Source organism: Cuculus canorus, chromosome 18 (genome assembly GCF_017976375.1).
Source record: "Cuculus canorus isolate bCucCan1 chromosome 18, bCucCan1.pri, whole genome shotgun sequence".
NCBI classification, from domain to species: domain Eukaryota; kingdom Metazoa; phylum Chordata; class Aves; order Cuculiformes; family Cuculidae; genus Cuculus; species Cuculus canorus.
In genome coordinates, this window is record NC_071418.1 from 3660608 (window position 1) to 3678848 (window position 18241).

The 18241-nt window shown below is 40.8% G+C and overlaps 1 protein-coding gene across 8 annotated transcripts; it reads left to right on the plus strand.

Moving 5' to 3' along the window:
• Positions 1 to 64: 64 nt before the first annotated feature.
• CEP95 (centrosomal protein 95) lies at positions 65 to 18223 on the plus strand. 8 transcript variants are annotated; one of them, XM_054082965.1, is made up of 23 exons: positions 65 to 219; positions 1922 to 2050; positions 2949 to 3056; positions 3341 to 3454; positions 4707 to 4815; positions 5293 to 5402; positions 6124 to 6258; positions 7092 to 7306; positions 7430 to 7499; positions 8107 to 8210; positions 9432 to 9553; positions 9870 to 10002; positions 10174 to 10288; positions 10900 to 11078; positions 11348 to 11440; positions 12326 to 12476; positions 12829 to 12879; positions 13644 to 13804; positions 14302 to 14376; positions 14894 to 15046; positions 16131 to 16277; positions 16370 to 16441; positions 16512 to 18223. In XM_054082965.1, exons 1-23 carry the CDS (start codon positions 81 to 83, stop codon positions 16686 to 16688), a joined length of 2862 nt encoding a protein of 953 aa, XP_053938940.1. In that variant the 5' UTR covers positions 65 to 80; the 3' UTR covers positions 16689 to 18223. The 8 variants fall into 8 exon arrangements, with proteins under 8 accessions (XP_053938940.1, XP_053938941.1, XP_053938943.1 ...); XM_054082966.1 differs by having other exon boundaries at positions 9873 to 10002; XM_054082968.1 differs by having other exon boundaries at positions 9921 to 10002.
• Positions 18224 to 18241: the final 18 nt, after the last annotated feature.

Below are 18241 nucleotides of genomic sequence, written 5' to 3' on the forward strand. Positions count from 1 at the left end.
CGCGGGGCGGGGGCGGCCACGTGACCCGCGCTGCAGCGTGGCTGTGAGGCACGGGCTGGCCCTCCGAGACCGGAAGTGGGATGGGTGTGGCGCCAAGGCCCCACCCCTTCCGGTTACGCCCCCCAATGGGAGCGGGGAGCGCCGTGACGGGCGATTTGAAGCCCGAGGCGGGGGCGGTGCCTGCGGCCGTTGGTGCCATGGGAGGCGCTGAGGAGAGAGGTAGGGGCGGGGGGGGCCTCGAGGACACCGATGGGTTGACAGTCCCCGAGAGGCAGCCGTTCTCCTTGCTCTGGCAGAGGGGGACAAAGGGGAGAGGGGGGAGCCGCCTTTTGTCCCCCCTCATCCTCCTCCTGCCTTAAGGCGCTTTTCTTTAAGGATGGCTTTCTGTCTCTTGTGGCTTTCTGAGGACCTCAGTGTAACCCAGCCCCCCCCCGTGACACTTGGAAATTGGTGAAGGCGGGGATGGACGGTGACTGAAGCTGTCTGAGTCATAGAATCATAGAACAGTTTGGGTTGGAAGGAACCTTAAGGATTATCTAATTCCATCCCCCTGCAATGGGCAGGGACGCCTCCCACTGGATCAGTCTCTCAAGGCCCATCCTGCGTGGCCTTGAACACCTCCAGGGATGGGGCAACCTGTTCCAGCGCCTCACTGCTCTCATCATGAAGAAATCCTTCCTTGTGTCTAGTCTAAATCTGCCCTTCCCACGTTTATACCTATTGCCCCTAGTCCTATCACTCCAAGCCTCTGTGAACAGTCCCTCCCCAGCTTTCTTGTAGGCCCCCTTCAGGTATTGGAAGTCGTGTCAGTCTGAAGCGTAGGAGATGCCCCTTTAACCTTTCTTGCACCTGGAATTCGTAAAATGTCAGGGGCAAGTGATTTCTGGAACTGAGTGAGGAATAGAGCAATGGGAAAGCGCTGCTCCCTGTGTGCAGAAGAGTAAAAACTGCACGGATTAGCTTCTGTTGCAGTACTTGTATACTTTTTTCCTTCCAAAGCAAAAAAAAAAAAAGGGTAAGGGTGACGTATCCAAGGATGTTATTCCTTATTCCAAGGATAAGGGTGACTTATCCTTTCTCTAGTAATCTAAGTCCTTGACAATGCTTGTTAAAATACTGTTTTGTTTGCAAAAGCAACAAATAGGGTGAAAATGCAACCTTAAGGGATCACAGACTACCAGAGATGATGACTTTTTTCTCTTCCAAGATGATATTTGAATTGGTGACGAGGAAGACTGTAGAGGATACGTGTACTTCAAAGCACTTGGAATTCAGGAGCTAAAGTTTTGCAGAAACCAAGGCATTTATGCACAGATATTACTGTGCTCGACATAGCATGAAACCCTCAGCCCTCAACTCCAGTTGTCCTCTGACTGTGTACTTAAACAAGATACTGGCATGTGTCATTCCACTCTCTGTCCATGTTTCCACTGGAAAGGAAGTTGTAGTGAGGCTGGTGTCCTTTTTCCCAAAGAGCAAATGATAAGGACAAGACGAAATTGCCTCAAGTTGCCAAAGGGGAGGTTCAGGTTGCCTATTAAAAATTTCTTCACCAAAAGAGCTTCATCGCACAGGGAAGCGATGAAGTTACCATCCCTGGAGGGATTTAAAAGACATGGAGATGTGGCACTTAGGAACATGCTTTAGTGGTGGATTTGTCAGTGTGAGGTTTATGGTTGGACTTGGTCTTAAGTTGTATCTTTCCAACCTAAACAAGTCTGTGCTTCTGCCTGAAGTAAACAGGGAATGGAGCAGAAAGGATACAACACAGTCAATGTTTTGGGCAATTGGAATAGCATGACTGGATCAAACGCCTATGGTGGTATCAAAGACACTGAAACAGGTTCCGTCTTTCACTCTAACCGTGTGTTTATTTCTGTCTCTTTCAGTTCTCACATTAATATGTTTTACTTCCTAACAGATTGGGTTGATGTTGCCAATGATCTCTTAAAGAGCTGTCATATAAACCAGCGCATAACGAATCTGTCGGAATGTGGTGCTGATGTGTTTGTTCGTCTTTATGAGTCTATCTTAGGAGAAAAAGTACCAGGTGGGAACCATAATTTCTGAACTTGTTTTTTTCTTTTTTTTTTTTTTCTGTCTCAGTATGTTTTGTAATGAACAAATTCAAGTTTGCAAAGCTTACTGTAGACATAGGGTTTTTTAAAGTATTTGTGTCCTTCCAAAGACAAACAGATGAAATAGTCGCTCTTTAGGATGATTTAAGTAATGTTGACTTTTTGGGGATTTTTTTTTGCTGGTATGCATGGCAGCTATGAGGGGAGTTCACTAGTGTAGCTACAGCAAAACTCTTTCTATTGTAAATTAAGCCTTAAAAGCCTCGTAGGCACAATACCTTTGAGGGGTGTGAATCCGCTCATTTTTCTTAAAGAAGAGAAATGGTTTAACTCTGGTTTAACCCAACTGCATTTCACTTCCGTATGTGTTTGCCTTTGGGAAGTGTCAAGACTCTTACGTGCAGAAAATTTTGCTAGTCCTGTGGTAACTGGCAGCTATTGGAGGTAAAGTCCTATTAAATATAAGCCCAGAACTAAAAATCACATTGCTCCCAATTAATTGTAACACATCGCAGTCCGACAAGGCTCTCACAGGGAAAGAAGGGACCTTAACACAAACTGCAATTCTGAGTTGACATCTGAACTAGGTTCTTGTGCTAGAGGGAAGGAGGAAAAATGCTTTAGTAGTCTGCGTTCTTGATTTTAATACTGATGCAGATAAAATCCTCACATATTCCAGGGGGTTTCTACGTCTGTGTTCAGTATTTATAAAAGATTTCGTACAACCCTGTGATATTTGGGCTTTTCACCGAGTACACAAGGTACTAAAAAAATACTAACTTGTAAGTGAAAGCGTAAGTAGCTTAGTCAAAACATCTGCAACGAGCTATCTATTTAGATAGCCTGAAATCTATTATTTATTTTTAATAGATTTCATAACTACTACTAGAAGCCAAGAAGATGATGCACATAATGTACAAGCAGTAATAGACTCCTTGGCACTGGACTATTTGCAGGTCAGCTTGTCACATATCACTGGTAAGTACTGGTTTTCACCAGCTGAATGCCTGTGTGGTTTAATTTGAATATTGTGTAAGAAAGATGTTTTTCCTGTAGGGAATGTCATGAAAATGCTGAACCCTTGCCTTGGATATCAGGTTATAAATAAATTTAACAGCAAGCAGAGAATAAAGGAGAGCTGTCTTGTATAACACAGACCTGTAAGAAATGTTAAAGTTAGCAATCAGTCAGACTTCACTTACTTCAGAATTTTTCTGCTGTGCAGAACTGATTATTAATACGTGGCATTATCTTCTCCTAAGGTGAGAACATTGTGAAAGGAGAAAGAGAATCTATCAGAAACCTGCTTGAAATATTTGATGGTTTGTTAGAGTATCTTACAGAAGAAGTCAGTGAATCTTCTTCTCAGAGTAGAGGTGAGTAGACGAGTGTCCTAGATTAATGTATTCTGTTCTGCTGTTGCTGTATTATGCACAGTTTTTTTCCATTTATCTGCTATCAAGTGAGATTGCTGAGTGCTTAGGTTCTCATGACCATAGTTCTCGGTGTTTGTGGATGGGATACAGCTCCCACAATAGGTACAAACTGTTTCTTTGCCATTTTCCCCACTAGAAGCTCCAGGGAATGAAATCCATTGGAAGATGTAAGCTTTGCAAATCCTTGCTCCAGGATACACAAGGTGTTTCCGCTGTCAGTAACAGGAGTTTATTTGGTGGTTTTGCCTTATTTATAACCCTGACAATGCAGAAGAGGAGAGACCGAAACACCACGGGGGAAGGAAATTTCAGTGGCCAGACTGAGCATTTACATTCCTTGTTTTCAAAACCAATAATGATGAAATAGATAACTTATTTTCTCCAAGACTTGTTAAAAGGCAAGAACTGGAGAATATTTATCTATCCTCTGCATTCTTGTGGCAGAAGCCTGCTCCAGACGATTCATCCTCTGTTAGTATGTTGCTTTTCAGCTTGTAAGTCAAATGACTTATGGTTAGGACTTAGGGAAGGAAATGTTTACTTAAATTGGAGCAACACGCAAATGTCCCTTTTACTTATTAGGAGACAAACAGGGCGATGACTTAATCTTGCCTGTGAAGTGGGTCTTGGGAGCAGATCCATAGCATGGGCTATTTTGAGGAAGATGCTAAGCAGGGGAAGAGAAGCTGCTTAGCCCTTCAGAGGCTTCAAACTGAGTACTGGTCTTCCTATCTTAAAGCTGATAAGAACTGTCATCATTGGCTGTTGCCCTCTGCGAGTAAAGGGAAGAGCACTTGGTGGCTCCAAGTGAACGGCAGAAGGAGACCAGCAGCAATTTTCAGTGCCTGTACTTCTGTTTTTCCCATGTCTCAGACCACCAGGGCTGCCACCCGACAGGAGTCAGTGGCTCGAGTTTGCCGGTTAAGCACAGGATTTTATACTTTCAACGAAGAAAGGGGTTATTTATAATTGAAACAATAGGGGATGTGACAGTTGTATGACTTTTCAAAGCTTATCATAAAACTTGCCCTCCCCCCCCATAGAGGGGGAGTTACATGTCATGATTTTAGATATCATCGTTATCAAGTTTTGTTACACTTAAACTGTTTTGATGATATTGGCAATAATACCCGTTAGTTAGTAGGTAGAAGTAGTTTCCCTGAAAATAATTGCCTCTTCATTATTATAACAGATGAGGCAAACGTGCTATCCAACGCTGAAATTCCAAGTGCATTTCAAGAGCAGTTGGGAAGCAATGCTGGACAACTTCCACAGCCTGCAATACTCTCATCAGGTGAACGGTGAGAATGATTCTGAATGTTCACATTGACATAGTGATTGACTATCTTTTTGTAGAGAAACCAGTAGGTTTTTTTTCATAGTACGCAAGTAGGAAACATACTGATTACATACATCAAGTAGAATGTAACTTTCTCCTTTATTCAGGCAGCAAGAGGGCTGAAGTTAGATCCAGAATTTTTTTATCTCCAAGAGTGCCGATGGCTTTTTGTTTCCCTTAAGTTTACTTTACGTGTGGAATGAAACAAGTTGAAAACTTTGTCTGTTTTTAACTATTGTATTTTATTTAAATTGCATTAGATTTATCTTCATGACTTCTACACTGGTTTGTTTTGTAGAAGGTGGTTTCTTATGTCCTACGCTATAATTAATAAACAGCTGCCTGAAGCGGAGTTGCCACTCTTCTGCAGCTCCATCTTGTGGACTGAAAGGGCGAAGATGTTTAGAGTAAATATTCTATGGCGTTATGTTCCTTTTAGGTCCCAGTCAGACTTTTTTGTTCCGTCTTCTGATGTGGAAGGATCAGAATCTACAAGTGAATTGATTAAACTTGGAGATACTGCTTATTCATTTTCCAAGAGAAAGGAAGGTGAGTTTAGGTGAAAGAAATTAAGACTTCTTTGTGGTAACATTTCTAGGCCTTTTTGTTGTTTTCTTAAGTTATTTCTTTCAGGCAAATACTTTGTTTTAAATGCTTTATGTCTCCCTGCCCCTAAAAAAACCCCAACCCCCAATAAGAAAACATACCTGCAGTTGATCTTGCTGAAGTTAAAATGTAGATTTCAGACACTGTTTTTCATGACTCCTGGGCCATGTTAGTTGAATGAAGGTTTGTTGTTTGACTTCTAATTCAGATCTCCCTACAAAGGCATTTTATTTTTGTTCAATAGAATAAGATTTCTGAAGCCTAAGATTTCTGAAGCCTTTGATTTCCTTCATTTATTGCAGTGTAAAATGTATTATTTAAGGCTGTAAAGAGACTTGTAAATTCAATCTTACGGAGGACTTGTTAGGCGTTTGTGCCATTTAAAACCGATGGGTGGCTCTGAAGAAATAATGTGCGAACTGCTGAAATAGAATCCAGTCTTATTTCCTGTTTTCCTATAAAAGTATTTCTATTCTCAAAGCATAAAAAAATATTATGAATCATGACATTTTTATTGCCTAGAATTACAAGTAGGAATTCAACAGACCTATTTTGATCACATTAAGGGTTGCTAACACCAAGATATTAACATACTGAAGCTGAAAATTGTCCATCTAAACAGCAAGATACTTATAGTTCTTAATTTGTCAAATACCACTTCTAGAATTCCAGTTGCCTGAATTGTTACCAGCAGAAAAGGACGAGGGGGTGGAAGAATCTAAAAACTCAGAGGCTATTGCAACGTTACCAAAACACTTCTCTGAAACTGAAAAGGCCATTGTAAAGAAAAGGGAAGATGGTGAGTATTCATTCTTCCAGTATCTAATCTAACTGATTATAACTAAGGAATATAGGATACTAAGGCAGTGTCGAGGAAAACCTTAGTGATGGCTGGAAACATTTCAGCTATATTTTCAAATAAATAAATTGTATTCAGGAATTTTATATATTAGTGTCCCAGAGTATGCAAACTCTGTTATCTGGGTTATTTCTGCTTAGCTAGGATTCAGCTTCAGCTAGTTTTTTCCTTTTATAGTTCAATAAGGAAAATAATGAAAGTAAAAAGTACTTGTGGAAGATCCTAGCATCAAAAATCACGTTCTCAAGGGAGCTTGTTTTTAAGGGAAGATATGGATAGATTGTGTGAATCATTCTGACAGGTGGCAGCCAGCTTCTCCCAAACATCTCTGGTCTCTGCTCACTGTGGCTCTGTCATTGCTTAGAATTCCCGCATGCAAGCAGGCATTCCCCAGCATGTAGCTAAAATGACTGTAAGGAAGATAACGGCAAATCGGAAGCTACTTACCGTTACACACACAGCTACATCCGTGCAGTGTGAGAGCAGTGTATATTCATATATAAACATGCGTATATCCAGTCATGAAAAACCTGGTGCTCTTAGAAAAGCAGTGAGATGGGGTGGGCCTGCGTATGTGTTTCGGTAAACAGAAGAAAAGTAACATCATAAAGCATAAAATGTTACAGTACTGTTCTATGCAATCCTGCAAAGATGGCAGTTAACATTAGATATTGAAATACTTCCATCGAATACGCATGAGGAATATATGAAACTAGCGTTCTGCTTCCACAGGTAACACTAAAAGTTCGGGTTCTTTGTATTTGTCTCTTAAGGATCAGTGGAGCCTGTTCGTACCACGGAACCTCAAAAAGAGAGTTTGAGTGCCAGTGCGACAAAACTTGGGGAGCCTATACAGCAAGCTATTCTTTTGCTACCACCGTTTCAGCCTTCAGAAGCCAGACCTCTTTATCCTATATGGAGAGGTTATCAGAGCTCAGCCAGCCAGTCAGCAGCCTTGGTTAATGGCCAAGGACTGAAAATTCCTGCTGTAAGTAAAAACCTATTATTTTTCTTTGTAATCAATATTGCTTTCATTTTAAAACCTAATGTGTGACCTTCCTGGCAACATTCTCCTGTGAATTTGTAGGAAACATATCGCTTTGTGTTTCAGCTTGAAAAATCACTTACACAAAAATCTGAAGATGTTTCTGGTAGTCTTCCTCTATCAAGGAAAATCCCTGGTGAGAGATTTTTGTTTCCTATAGGGTAACTCTGAAGTGTCAAACGTTTCAATTTATTTCTGTTGACACTACAAGAAGCATGAGTTTGAAACTACTAGTGCGTTTTTTTTTAACTTGGGCTCAAGTTCATATTTCTATCTCTGTTTTATAGAAAAACAAAAATAGGTTACTTTTAAGATATTCACTGTGCTGGAGAAAAAAATAATCTGTGTCCCTAGTCCAACACCTCTTAGTTAATCCAGGTGAGATATGCCTATGCTATGGAAATCTCTTCTAGCAGATAATTCCCATGGCTGAGCTTATTCTCAGCAGGAAAACATGGATCAAACAAGGCAGTTTCAGCTCTAGGAAAAAGCCATTAACTGCTACTGTAGAAAAGGTTTAGAAGCTGGTTTTCAGTGCTTATTTTCTCCGTTGCCTGGGAAACGCTGCTTACCTTTCTAGTTTCCATAGCATTCCCATGACACTGAACATTCAAAACTTGAGAAATTACTGAAATGAATGTCACAATTTTGTAAGCACAGTTGCTTTGTCATTCTGTTCTCTTTGAATAATCTGGTTCCAAAGGCCACGGATCACATATTTTTTCACTTGTTCCCCACATTAGTAGGCACGGTGCAGTCTGTACCATCAGCTGACGCTTCTCTGTCATCTGCTCCTGCAGTGGGAGAGGAGGTGGTATCAAGTGAAGCTGAGGACAATGTGGCAAAGGTAGCTGTTACATCTTTACCTTATTTGTGGAAGTTCAGTCAATATTTTTGGATTTACTCTTAATTTTCCTGATAATTTGTGGCACTTCAGGGCTTTTTTCAAACCTGATTTTGGCTTGCTTTCTTCATTATACAATCAGTGGTGCAATGGTGTCAGACTGTGACTATGTGTAGTTTATAAGTCATGTCAGTTCTTTTGGGAGCTGTTTGCTCCAAGAAGTATAACTGCCAGTACCTAATTTATCTTAACCAACCACTTACTACTTATCTTAGTTTTAATCAAAGATTTATAAACCGCAAAAGTATTGTCACATGCTTTTTCTGTATTTCTCAGTATTCTAAATTAGTAAGAATTTTGGCTTTCTGGGGCTGTTCAGACTCCCAAGAAAATTCAGATTTCGCCCCCATCGTAAACATCACTGAACTGCCTGGCTATATTCTTTCATTTTATTTCCTTGTGTTGTCCTTTGTTTTCAAAAACCAAATAATTCAAACCCCACCAAGTCATGAGCAGATGCCATCCTGTGCTTGTAGAAACATGTCTGTATAGGAAGTTCCTTGCTCTGGAAAACACTTTTTTTGCCTTCTGCAACCACAAGAGGTACTCGCAGACTTCATTTGTTCCAATAGTTTCAACAGCCTTTACTTCTATATTGTCTGTTTAAAACATTGTCTCTGTTTCAAAACCCATTTTCCATTGATGTATTTGCAAGTAGATGCACGCCAACCCCAAATTACTCCAGTTTGATGTTACCAGGCAGTACTAAACTCGCTTAACTAAATGGCAGAAGGATGTAAGTGTTTTCTTGGAGTTTGCTATGAATTGCAGCTTAGCCTGTGCTCTGTGAGGTTCAGCTTTCTCGCATTACTTGGCATTAGTCCCAGGGTAATGAGGTAGCGTGGAGGGATACTCATGTAACTTAACCTAGATCTTGCTGTTCTAATTCAAGGGCTTAGCTGGAGATGAGTCTTGAACTGATCTTCTCTATTTCTCCTAGTCTGTTTCTTTAAACACGTAATTCTGTAAAGCACTCTGTTTTCAGTCAGGGACCAGAACAGAACTACAGAACTACTTTTTTTTTTTTTAATAGAGATCTATATATAAAATTACAGGGTTTGAGATGGCTCTCCTGTGCTCCCTGCTCACACGATCTATGGTATTTCTGACCCTTACCGTGAAGATCTTGATAAAATCTTAATTTATTCTTGTTTATTTTCCTAGGTTCCTTGGGTACACGGGACCTCTACATCTGCTTCCTCCTCGCACAAAAACCTCTCACTGTGTGCAGACCAAGTAACACCAACTCCAATGCCTGAATCTAGATACCTGCCTAGAAAGAAAAGGTGAGTACGAGTACAGTCTTTTGCTGCTAAGCCCACCCGGCACTTTGATATACATGGCCAACCAGGTGTGCTGCCCCCCAGCCTCCTTTAATGATAAGATCTTGTCCTCCTCGTCTGCACAACAGTGAAAGATTATTTTAACAGGAAGATTTCCCCTTTCTCTTGACATCTGTGCATTTTCTTAAATATAGTTATAGGCATTTACACATTCAGCATAAAAATGTGCTCATGGGATAAATCAACTGGAATTGTACAAAGTAATGCTTGTCTTCAAGTTTTTAGAACAGAAATGAAATCTGTTTCTTCTATGTTTTAGCAGATATGAAAATTCTATCACAGATTCACTTGAAGAGTCTCTTTCCCACAGAACAACAAAGGAAAAGCAATCTAAGCAAGAGCTTCATCGAGCGTCAGAAAAACTCTCCCAACGCTTAAATGAACTAGATTTGGTAAGTTAAAATTCTTTGTTGTATCTGAGCAATTTAGCCTTAGTAATAATAGTGGAGAGAATGAGAATATACACTTAATATTGATTAAAAGGATAGCTAACACCTGACTTTAGACAGTTCTAAATTTTGAATGAATTATTGAACCTGACCCCGCCAAAATCTCTCCAATAGATGTTAAAGAGCGCTTTGGGTGGGCACACCAGAGAAGATGACTTGGCAGATGATGACAACCTGTCTCAGCACAGTGACAGTGTCATGGATTATCGCCAAAGAAAAGCTGAGCGAGGTAAAAATTCTTATGCTAGCGAAGTATTAGGATGGAGAGGAATATAAATTTCCTTCTTACATAAAGTTGATCCCTCAAACTACTCGAAGCTACTAAGTTTTATATTGTTATTTCACTTATATTCTTGCCTTGGATCCAAACCTGAGCAACAGTAACAGAATTACAAGTAAGTTCCCATTCAGTGCTTAAGTAGCCATGGTAAAACTTTACCAAAAATTCAAAGCAGACACAGCTGCAGTCAAAAACGCACGGAAAGAAGAGGGAGGGACAGAACACAAGCTCATTGATAAGACTGTGATTCTAAAATGAGGGCCTATTCATAGTACACTTCACCGCAAATTCTTCTGTGCCAAACACAGCCGACACCTACCACATACATCTTTCCTACTGTGCAGCGTATGAGTTGGTAGCAATATATTAACCAGCCTATTTGTACTCCAGGCTATAAAACTATCTTATAGCTTGATGTAATTCACACGCATAACGTTATATTGCAAGATGGAGCCGTTTGTGACCCTGGCAAATAGTCTCTCATCTTGAGCTGCCTTTATGTGTCTTTGCTGGAGGTGCTTTTTGTTTTGAGTTAGATACCAAATCACTTTTCCTTACAGACACACCTTATCTCATGTACCGAAGCAGACCACGATCGCTTTCTCCATCCTCGCCTTCATCTCAGCATCAATTCTCTTCTGACTTGGAAGATAAACTTAGCGGTAACGGAACAGGCCGAATAAGGAAAATATGCAGCCAGCTGCAAAAAGAAAGGGACGAAAGAATGAAAAAAGCAAAGGTAATTTCTACATTACACCTATTGGTCATTCTTACGGGTAGTTATACTAAAAGCATGAAAACTGAGTGCTCTTACTTAATGGAGGCATCTGGCCTTCTATAGTAATTTTGTACCATGGTACCTGTAGACAGCTGAGGAGAAGACTTAACCCCCCAAATTTTGCAAAAAACTGGAAGAAGCTACTCTGGTCCATACACTGAACAAGTCAGTGAGAGGGTTAGATGGTCTGATTATTTTCCCTGAAAAGTCCTCTCATTTTTATTTCCTAGATGGTTGCTAAAGCTTATGAGGATGAACTTGAAATTTATGAAGCTAGGGAGAGGCTTAGACTTGCCAAGCTCAGAGAAGTCATCAAGGAGATGGTAGGTGATGCACTGTGCGATTGTGGGATGTGTGTGGTTTTTAAATTTCCTAAATGATCTGCCCAGACACTGAATATGTCTTTTGGGTACAAAACCTCCTTGACTTCCAGTGTCCTAGTTACAGCATTGTATACTAAGGTAGTAAACAGAAGGACAGTTTTTCCTGAGATAGGTGGAAGAACCAAGGGACGAGTAGTTTTAGAAGTTTCAGCACTTCTGTGTATTTAGAATAATACCTTTTCTCACAGGTAACTTCACCGCCACACTTTTCACATGGTAGCTTCAAGACACTCAGATTTAAAAGGGTAAAGCAGATCACTTCTATAGTCCAGTCTGAGCTTCCCTAGATGGGCACTTCTTCAAACACATCCCCACCAGCTAGGTTGGGAGGTTGGAGCCGCTCTACGTTATAGGCCATCTGCTTAATATTGTCCAGGTCTTTTTTAACTATTCTAAAAGCTGGCTTTGTGCAAGGATGATTCTGTAATGTTATGAATATGCCAAAGAGTTCTTTGCTACTTTCTTACCTGCTTCTGGAACAGCAAAGAACCGAAGCTGAAAAGTAATTGGTCATACCAATGTCACACCAATGCACACTACACTGGCCCTTTAACCCCCACCTTTGCAGAAGCAGGCCAGAGGCTGCTGCAGGAACATCTAGTCCTGCAGAAGAGCTGAGGTTATGCAATAGTGAGTGAGATTTAGCCTTTATTTGAACCCTGATCTGCATTTGGTAATTTCTGGCCTTCTGGAGAATCCAGGTCTATATGTCCAAATGCTCATTCTAAAGCTTCAAAGACATGTAAAGTTCTGATATCCAAACTATGTGATCTATCAGTCTATCTCCTCTCATACCTGTTCTCCATCTGTTTTACATCTGCTAAGGAACAAGAATACAAAGAAAACATCTTTAAAGAACCTCCAAAAATGCCTCAGCCAGTGAAAGTTTATTCTAGAAAAACCACACCTCAGAATCCCAAATACAGCCAGTGGATTCCAAAACGAGGGACTGTGAAGCCAAAGAAAGCAGCTCCAAGTAAGAACTGCAAAACTATACTTGGTGGAAAACTGGCATCTTTTGAAAGCATGTGTTGAACTCCAAGAATAAAGGCATTAGTCCAACATATACCAGTCAGCTGTAGCATTTTCCCCTTTTTATGACCTCTATAAGTCTGGAGTTTTGTTAGGGAAGATAATGCTTTAAGTAAATGTAAACCACTGATGCATAATCAAAACTGTGACCCATTTGCTACCTCCTTAAAACCCCTTGGATTATTTTCAAGGCTTGTTTCCATTACTGCTACTCCTGTGCTTGCTCCATGATAGTCTGAGCTCAGTGGGGACTTTTTTTTTTTTTTCTCCCTTTTCCTTTTTTTCTTTTAAATCAGATTTAAAACTGGGCCTTCAGCTTGAGTGGGCTGGCGCTGAGCCGTGGGCAGGTAACGGAGCAGAATCTATTGATTGCTGTCACCTTTCTTTCAAGCCCCTGCCGTGATGGTGTTAACACTGCCACTGGTTTTGCTGAGCAAGTGATGCTCCAACAACAGCCAACATGCAAACCACGGGCTCAATTTTGGTAGTTCTTGTGCATGCTTATGAATAAGATCGTGGTATAATCCGCTACATCAATGAATGTTGCTCGAGACATTGCCTATTTTTTCCTCAGCATTTAAAGGCCATGTACCCGGTTAATATGCAGTTGTTTCAACTCCCTATCATCTTTTTAAGCTAGAAGGATCAAAGATGTAATAAGAACGAGCTGGTTATAAACCAGTTTATCTTCCACCCGTTTACTTGACCTTGATCTGTCACTACGACTGCTGCATTAACGTTATTTTAAGTTACTGCAGCCAGTGAGAGAGACAGATTAAAAAAAAAATCACTGATTAGTGGTGGTCAGAACCATTTGAAGGAAGAAGGGGAATCCTGTCTTAATTGGATGTGGTGAAAGGAAGGAAATAACACCTGAGCTATGAAAGAATTCTTCAGCAGAAAAAAACCCACAAAAACTTGGGATTGCTTTCTCTGCTGCTGTACCGACAGGGTGATGTTATGTCCTGCTGCGTTTAGCTTGACAGTATGGCAGCTGTACTCAGCATTCGATGTCAAATATTTCATCACTTAGGCTGACACTCTCTAGAAGAATTTACCACTAATTGTATTCTTCAGGAATTTATTGCTTACATCTGTCGTTACCTTGTAGTGAAAGTAAGAGACGGTGACCTCCTGTCTCAGCTACTGGAAGAGTTTCCCCACCTACATATTTCCCAACATACTATGAATAAGATGTGGCAGCAGCAGCGTGCGCATACGGAACAGCTTAGGGCAGGTTCCAGCACAACTAGATCAAGACTCCAAAGTGAAGTGAGTGTTCTTATTCTTACCTTTTAAGCCTCAGCAGGGATAGTGCCTCTGGCGGAACAGCAGACATCGGTTTGTACTGCATAACAAAAATATCAATGTAATAAAATCATCCTGACTCTTTATGCACCACAGACGATGCAGTGTGGATGCAAGTGTGCAATACGAAACAATGCGTATCTGAGCTGGGTTAAACTGGGATGTACAGATCTGGACTTTTTACCAGCCACTTGAATATAATGTTCATCTTTTATACTCCTCTCTCTAGTACTGCCTAGGATTGCTATCGCTTTTTAAAAAGTATTTTGTAGTTTGAAGTGCTCGTTCTCAACAGCCTTTTAATTTAATAGTTACAAGATACAAAAGTTGAGACTAGCTTACGGTAACTCAACACAAACAACCAAAGCACAGCAGAGGGGTAGTGTTTAAAACCCCTACGCACAACTGCCTGTCCTGCAGAATGATGGAAATAATTAGCTTTTTTATTTTTAAACCTCCAGGTTCAACAAGCCCTGAAGAAGCATGAGCTTCTTGTTGCAATTATGAAAAAAGATCAAGACCACAAAAAGAGGCTGGTATGTTCTTTGAAGGGTATTTGTTACACAATACAAAAAAACTCATGTTCAGCAAGCTAGAATGCTTATTTCCTGATCCCTGAAAGAGGCTTTTTGTCTTATGATGATTTTATGCCTCTTGAGTAGCTGTGGTCTCAAATGCCATGTAATCCGTTTGCTGTGTGGCTACTGAGGTCGTGGGAATGGAATATTGTTATTATTGCACTGCACTGTTGCTTTAAAAGCGCAAACAAATCCTAAGGATGTGCAAGGAGGAGAAACTTCAGGCTTCTGGTGTTGCTGGTGAACACACCAGCTACCGTGGCAATGCCAACTCCTTAATTACAGAGCGCTCTGGAGGGGACCGCTTTTCTAGATCAGTAGTGACCAAAGCTTTAGACCATAAATGCAGTGTAAAATTGGGATCGGGAGAAAGCCCTTAAAGGGCTCTATTTATGTAGCAGTGATTAACAAAGCTTTGCCTGCAGCAATATCTATTGGAAGCTTGGTGGCCTTACAGCTACTGTTCTCCATTTAGCAAGAACTTAGGCAACGTATCTGCCGACAGAAGTGGGCTCAGAATAAAGTGAGAGAGAAACACCAGCAAATTGCTCGAGCCAGGAGATATTATGAAGATTACCGGGTTCAGTTACGTGCCAGGATGATGCGGGCTAGGACACGGGAAGAAAGGGTAAGTATGGGATGTCTCGCTTTGCAAGTGCAGGATTATTTCTTGTTCAGAGCCCAGTGCTGAGGACCCACAGTCTGGTAGTTCCAATAACAGCACAAATAAGCAGAGATCAAGTTAAGTGAACGGAGCCCAGGAGCCAGGAATAAATGTTTGGTCAGTCAGGGCCACAGATGAAAAGGTTCTGTCCTGGGAAACACTGATACAGTTGCGGGCAAACCACTGTAAAACAAGAAAGGCTGCCCTATGGGGTTAAGAGAAGGAGAGAAAGGGAGAAGTATCAGTATGGAAAAACGGCTGGTAACATGAGAAATTGGGGAAATGAGCTTTCAGAAACACTAGGATTAAGAAGTTGTTCCTATAGTTACTATCCAAAGAAAACAATCTAAATCTTCAGTTAAGGGAACTATCAAAAAGACAGCCTTGTTATGCGGTTATGTTTGTTAAACAAAGCTGATTTTTTGACAGATATGATCTCTAATTAGAGCTGGACATCAGAGCTAAGGGAAGCAAGTAGAGTTATAACACTTTGCAGGAGTAGACAGACAATTCTCACCTTTTAAAATAAGACTACAAGTTCAGTGCATAATCCTCTGCTGGTGATTTGACACCCGTTCGCCTCAAGCTGCGCTGTAGCTGGAGAGTGTTCTTTGGTACAAACGGAAAGGCTGAGCACAGGCTGGATTTCTGCTATCGGAAACCTGGATGAAGGTCCTGAAATTGATGACGGAATGCAGGGTGGGCTGTAAATCATAGCACATGTTCAAAGACTCTGGCTTGCGTTGTCAAGTTGTCTGAAGTGATTTTCTAACTGCGATACACATTTTCTGTTGTAGCCCCTTAATCATGTGACTAAACTGACACAAAAAACTTATTTCTCTCAGAATTTCAGCTGAGTAATGGGAATGCAGCTCAGCTCTGTCTGTACCACCACTGCTGGGCACATTATCTGTGTGCTTTTTCGTGGGCAATGACCGATCTTCATGTGGTCACCATCCCATCAAGACAGAAAGCAGCTGAAAAACGTAAATGTATACTTGGAAGTTTCTGGGAAGGTTTTAAGTTTTGCTTTTTTAATTGCTGGCAGATATTTAAAAGCTTATTTGAAGAAGGCTTAGAAATTCAGAAGCAAAGACTGAAGGACCTGAGGGCGTACGCTCAAGAGAAGCGTGCTGAGCAAAGGAGACAGCATCAAAATGAGTTGGAGTCTATGGAGAACTATTACAAAGATCAGGTAAAGCTTCATCTGCATCAAAGACAATTAATATTGTTTACACAATAATTCCTTTCTTTAACTGGTTCAACTCAAACGCTTGTTGTGCTTAGTTTTCCATGCTAGCAGAAGCTTTATCTCAAGAACGCCAAGAAATCCAAACCAGGGAGAAAGCACAAGTACAAGTAAGTGGTGTTAATGCTGTGTAACCGTCTTCTTTTCATGTGCTGTGGCTAATGCCTGCATTTCCCTTAGATGCTACAGAAAGCAAAAAGAGAATTGAGATCGAGGATGGAAAAGGAAATTCAGCAACTGCAAGCAGCAATAATGCAGAGCGATGATGACACCTTTTTTCGAGAGCTGGAAGCAGACAGACTGAAATCTCGGCTGCAGATGGCTTCCTTTCAGTACAGCAAAAGCAGTTTCTTGTAAGAATCGCGGTAAATACCACTGCAGTTCTCTGGCTCAGATGGTGAGAATCCTCCAGAGCTGCTCTAACAGGAAGGTGGGGTGTGGCTGTTTTTCTCAGAAATGTGTCATTGGGACGTGTCAGAGGGGTAACTGCTGCTGTCGGGGATCTCTACAGCACTTTTATCATCACAAATAAAAGTTTTTAAACTACTTTACTTTCTACCTTCTTAGTAGAAGAATTCCTGCTTCAAATTGCAGGTGAGAAGTGATACGGACATACTGGAATTAACTGCACTGCATATGCAATGAGATGGCTTGTTCCGGAACTGACAACGCACTCGCTGAATCAGGACTCAAGCACTGGGAAGGAAAAAAAGATCTAAGCAGGAAAAAAGCGCCCCCAGCAGCTAGAGAGGCTTCCTTTACAGATTAAACCCAAAACAGTCCCCCAGTCTAAACCAACCAGGCTGGCACTTCCAGCCCGATACACTTCGCTTTAAAAAAAACCAAACAAACCCCCCCCAAAATACAACAAAAACCTCCACAATGCTAGAAACCCTGACTTCCTTAACAATAATTTCCAGGGAGCTGCTATAAGCCAGGCTCATTTGCAGCCTTTATCCGAGGGACAACATTTACGAGCTAAGTTGACTAAATTTAACCAGTATTTACCAATTTTATTTACTGTTTTCCTTCCCTTAAGGAAGGTGGTTCAGCTTTGCTGAGTTCTGAGAGGAGACATCCATGCACCAGTGCTGAGATCAAGTCCTCGCCAGGACACACACGTTACGTGAAAGCCACAAGACTGACCTCTTAACCAGAACATTGAACATGATCCTGCCTGTAGGTAAGAGCACGTAGGAAGACACCAAGTTTATAGGTATTTTCTCCCAAAACAAACTTAAATTACTTAAAAATGATATTGTGACATTTTAAAGTAAATATTTAATCAAGAAAAACTTAAAACTTTTAAAACTGTTGATGCTGTGACAGTGCAAACAGCATACAATTTATTGCTCAACTTCTGCATGGGTACATACATTAAGTACTTAAAAACCATTTTATACAGATTTTTTTTTTTGTTAAAGCTCATGTAACAGCTGGGTGAAAATACAATGATATCGATGCTAAAACACTCTGTAATAAATACAATGGAAATGATAAACTAAGAACTGTCAGTTTGTGGAGGAGTAATTACACTTGTATAAACTAATTACAGCTACAGACAGAGCTCTGAGGATGTGGTAGAGCCAGAAACCTACTACGTAGTGTAAAGTACAACCGATGGCACCTGTTAACTACATGGTGCTGTTTACAATCTGAAGCAGCTGGAGCAGCTACGTGAAGCTGTACGGCGCATACTTGTGATAGGGAAGCAAAGCTTTTCCTTCCATCAATGCAGCCAAGTTTAAACGCACCAGAAGTTCAGATGTAGTGTTGCAGAACAAGGATTTAGAAACTGTTTGTGTGCTCTGGACTTTAGTACAACACAAAAATTTGGTACAAATAAATCAGTTTAGGGAAACTGAAACTATGTGCAAAAAAAAAAAATACAATACATACTGTACAAAGCA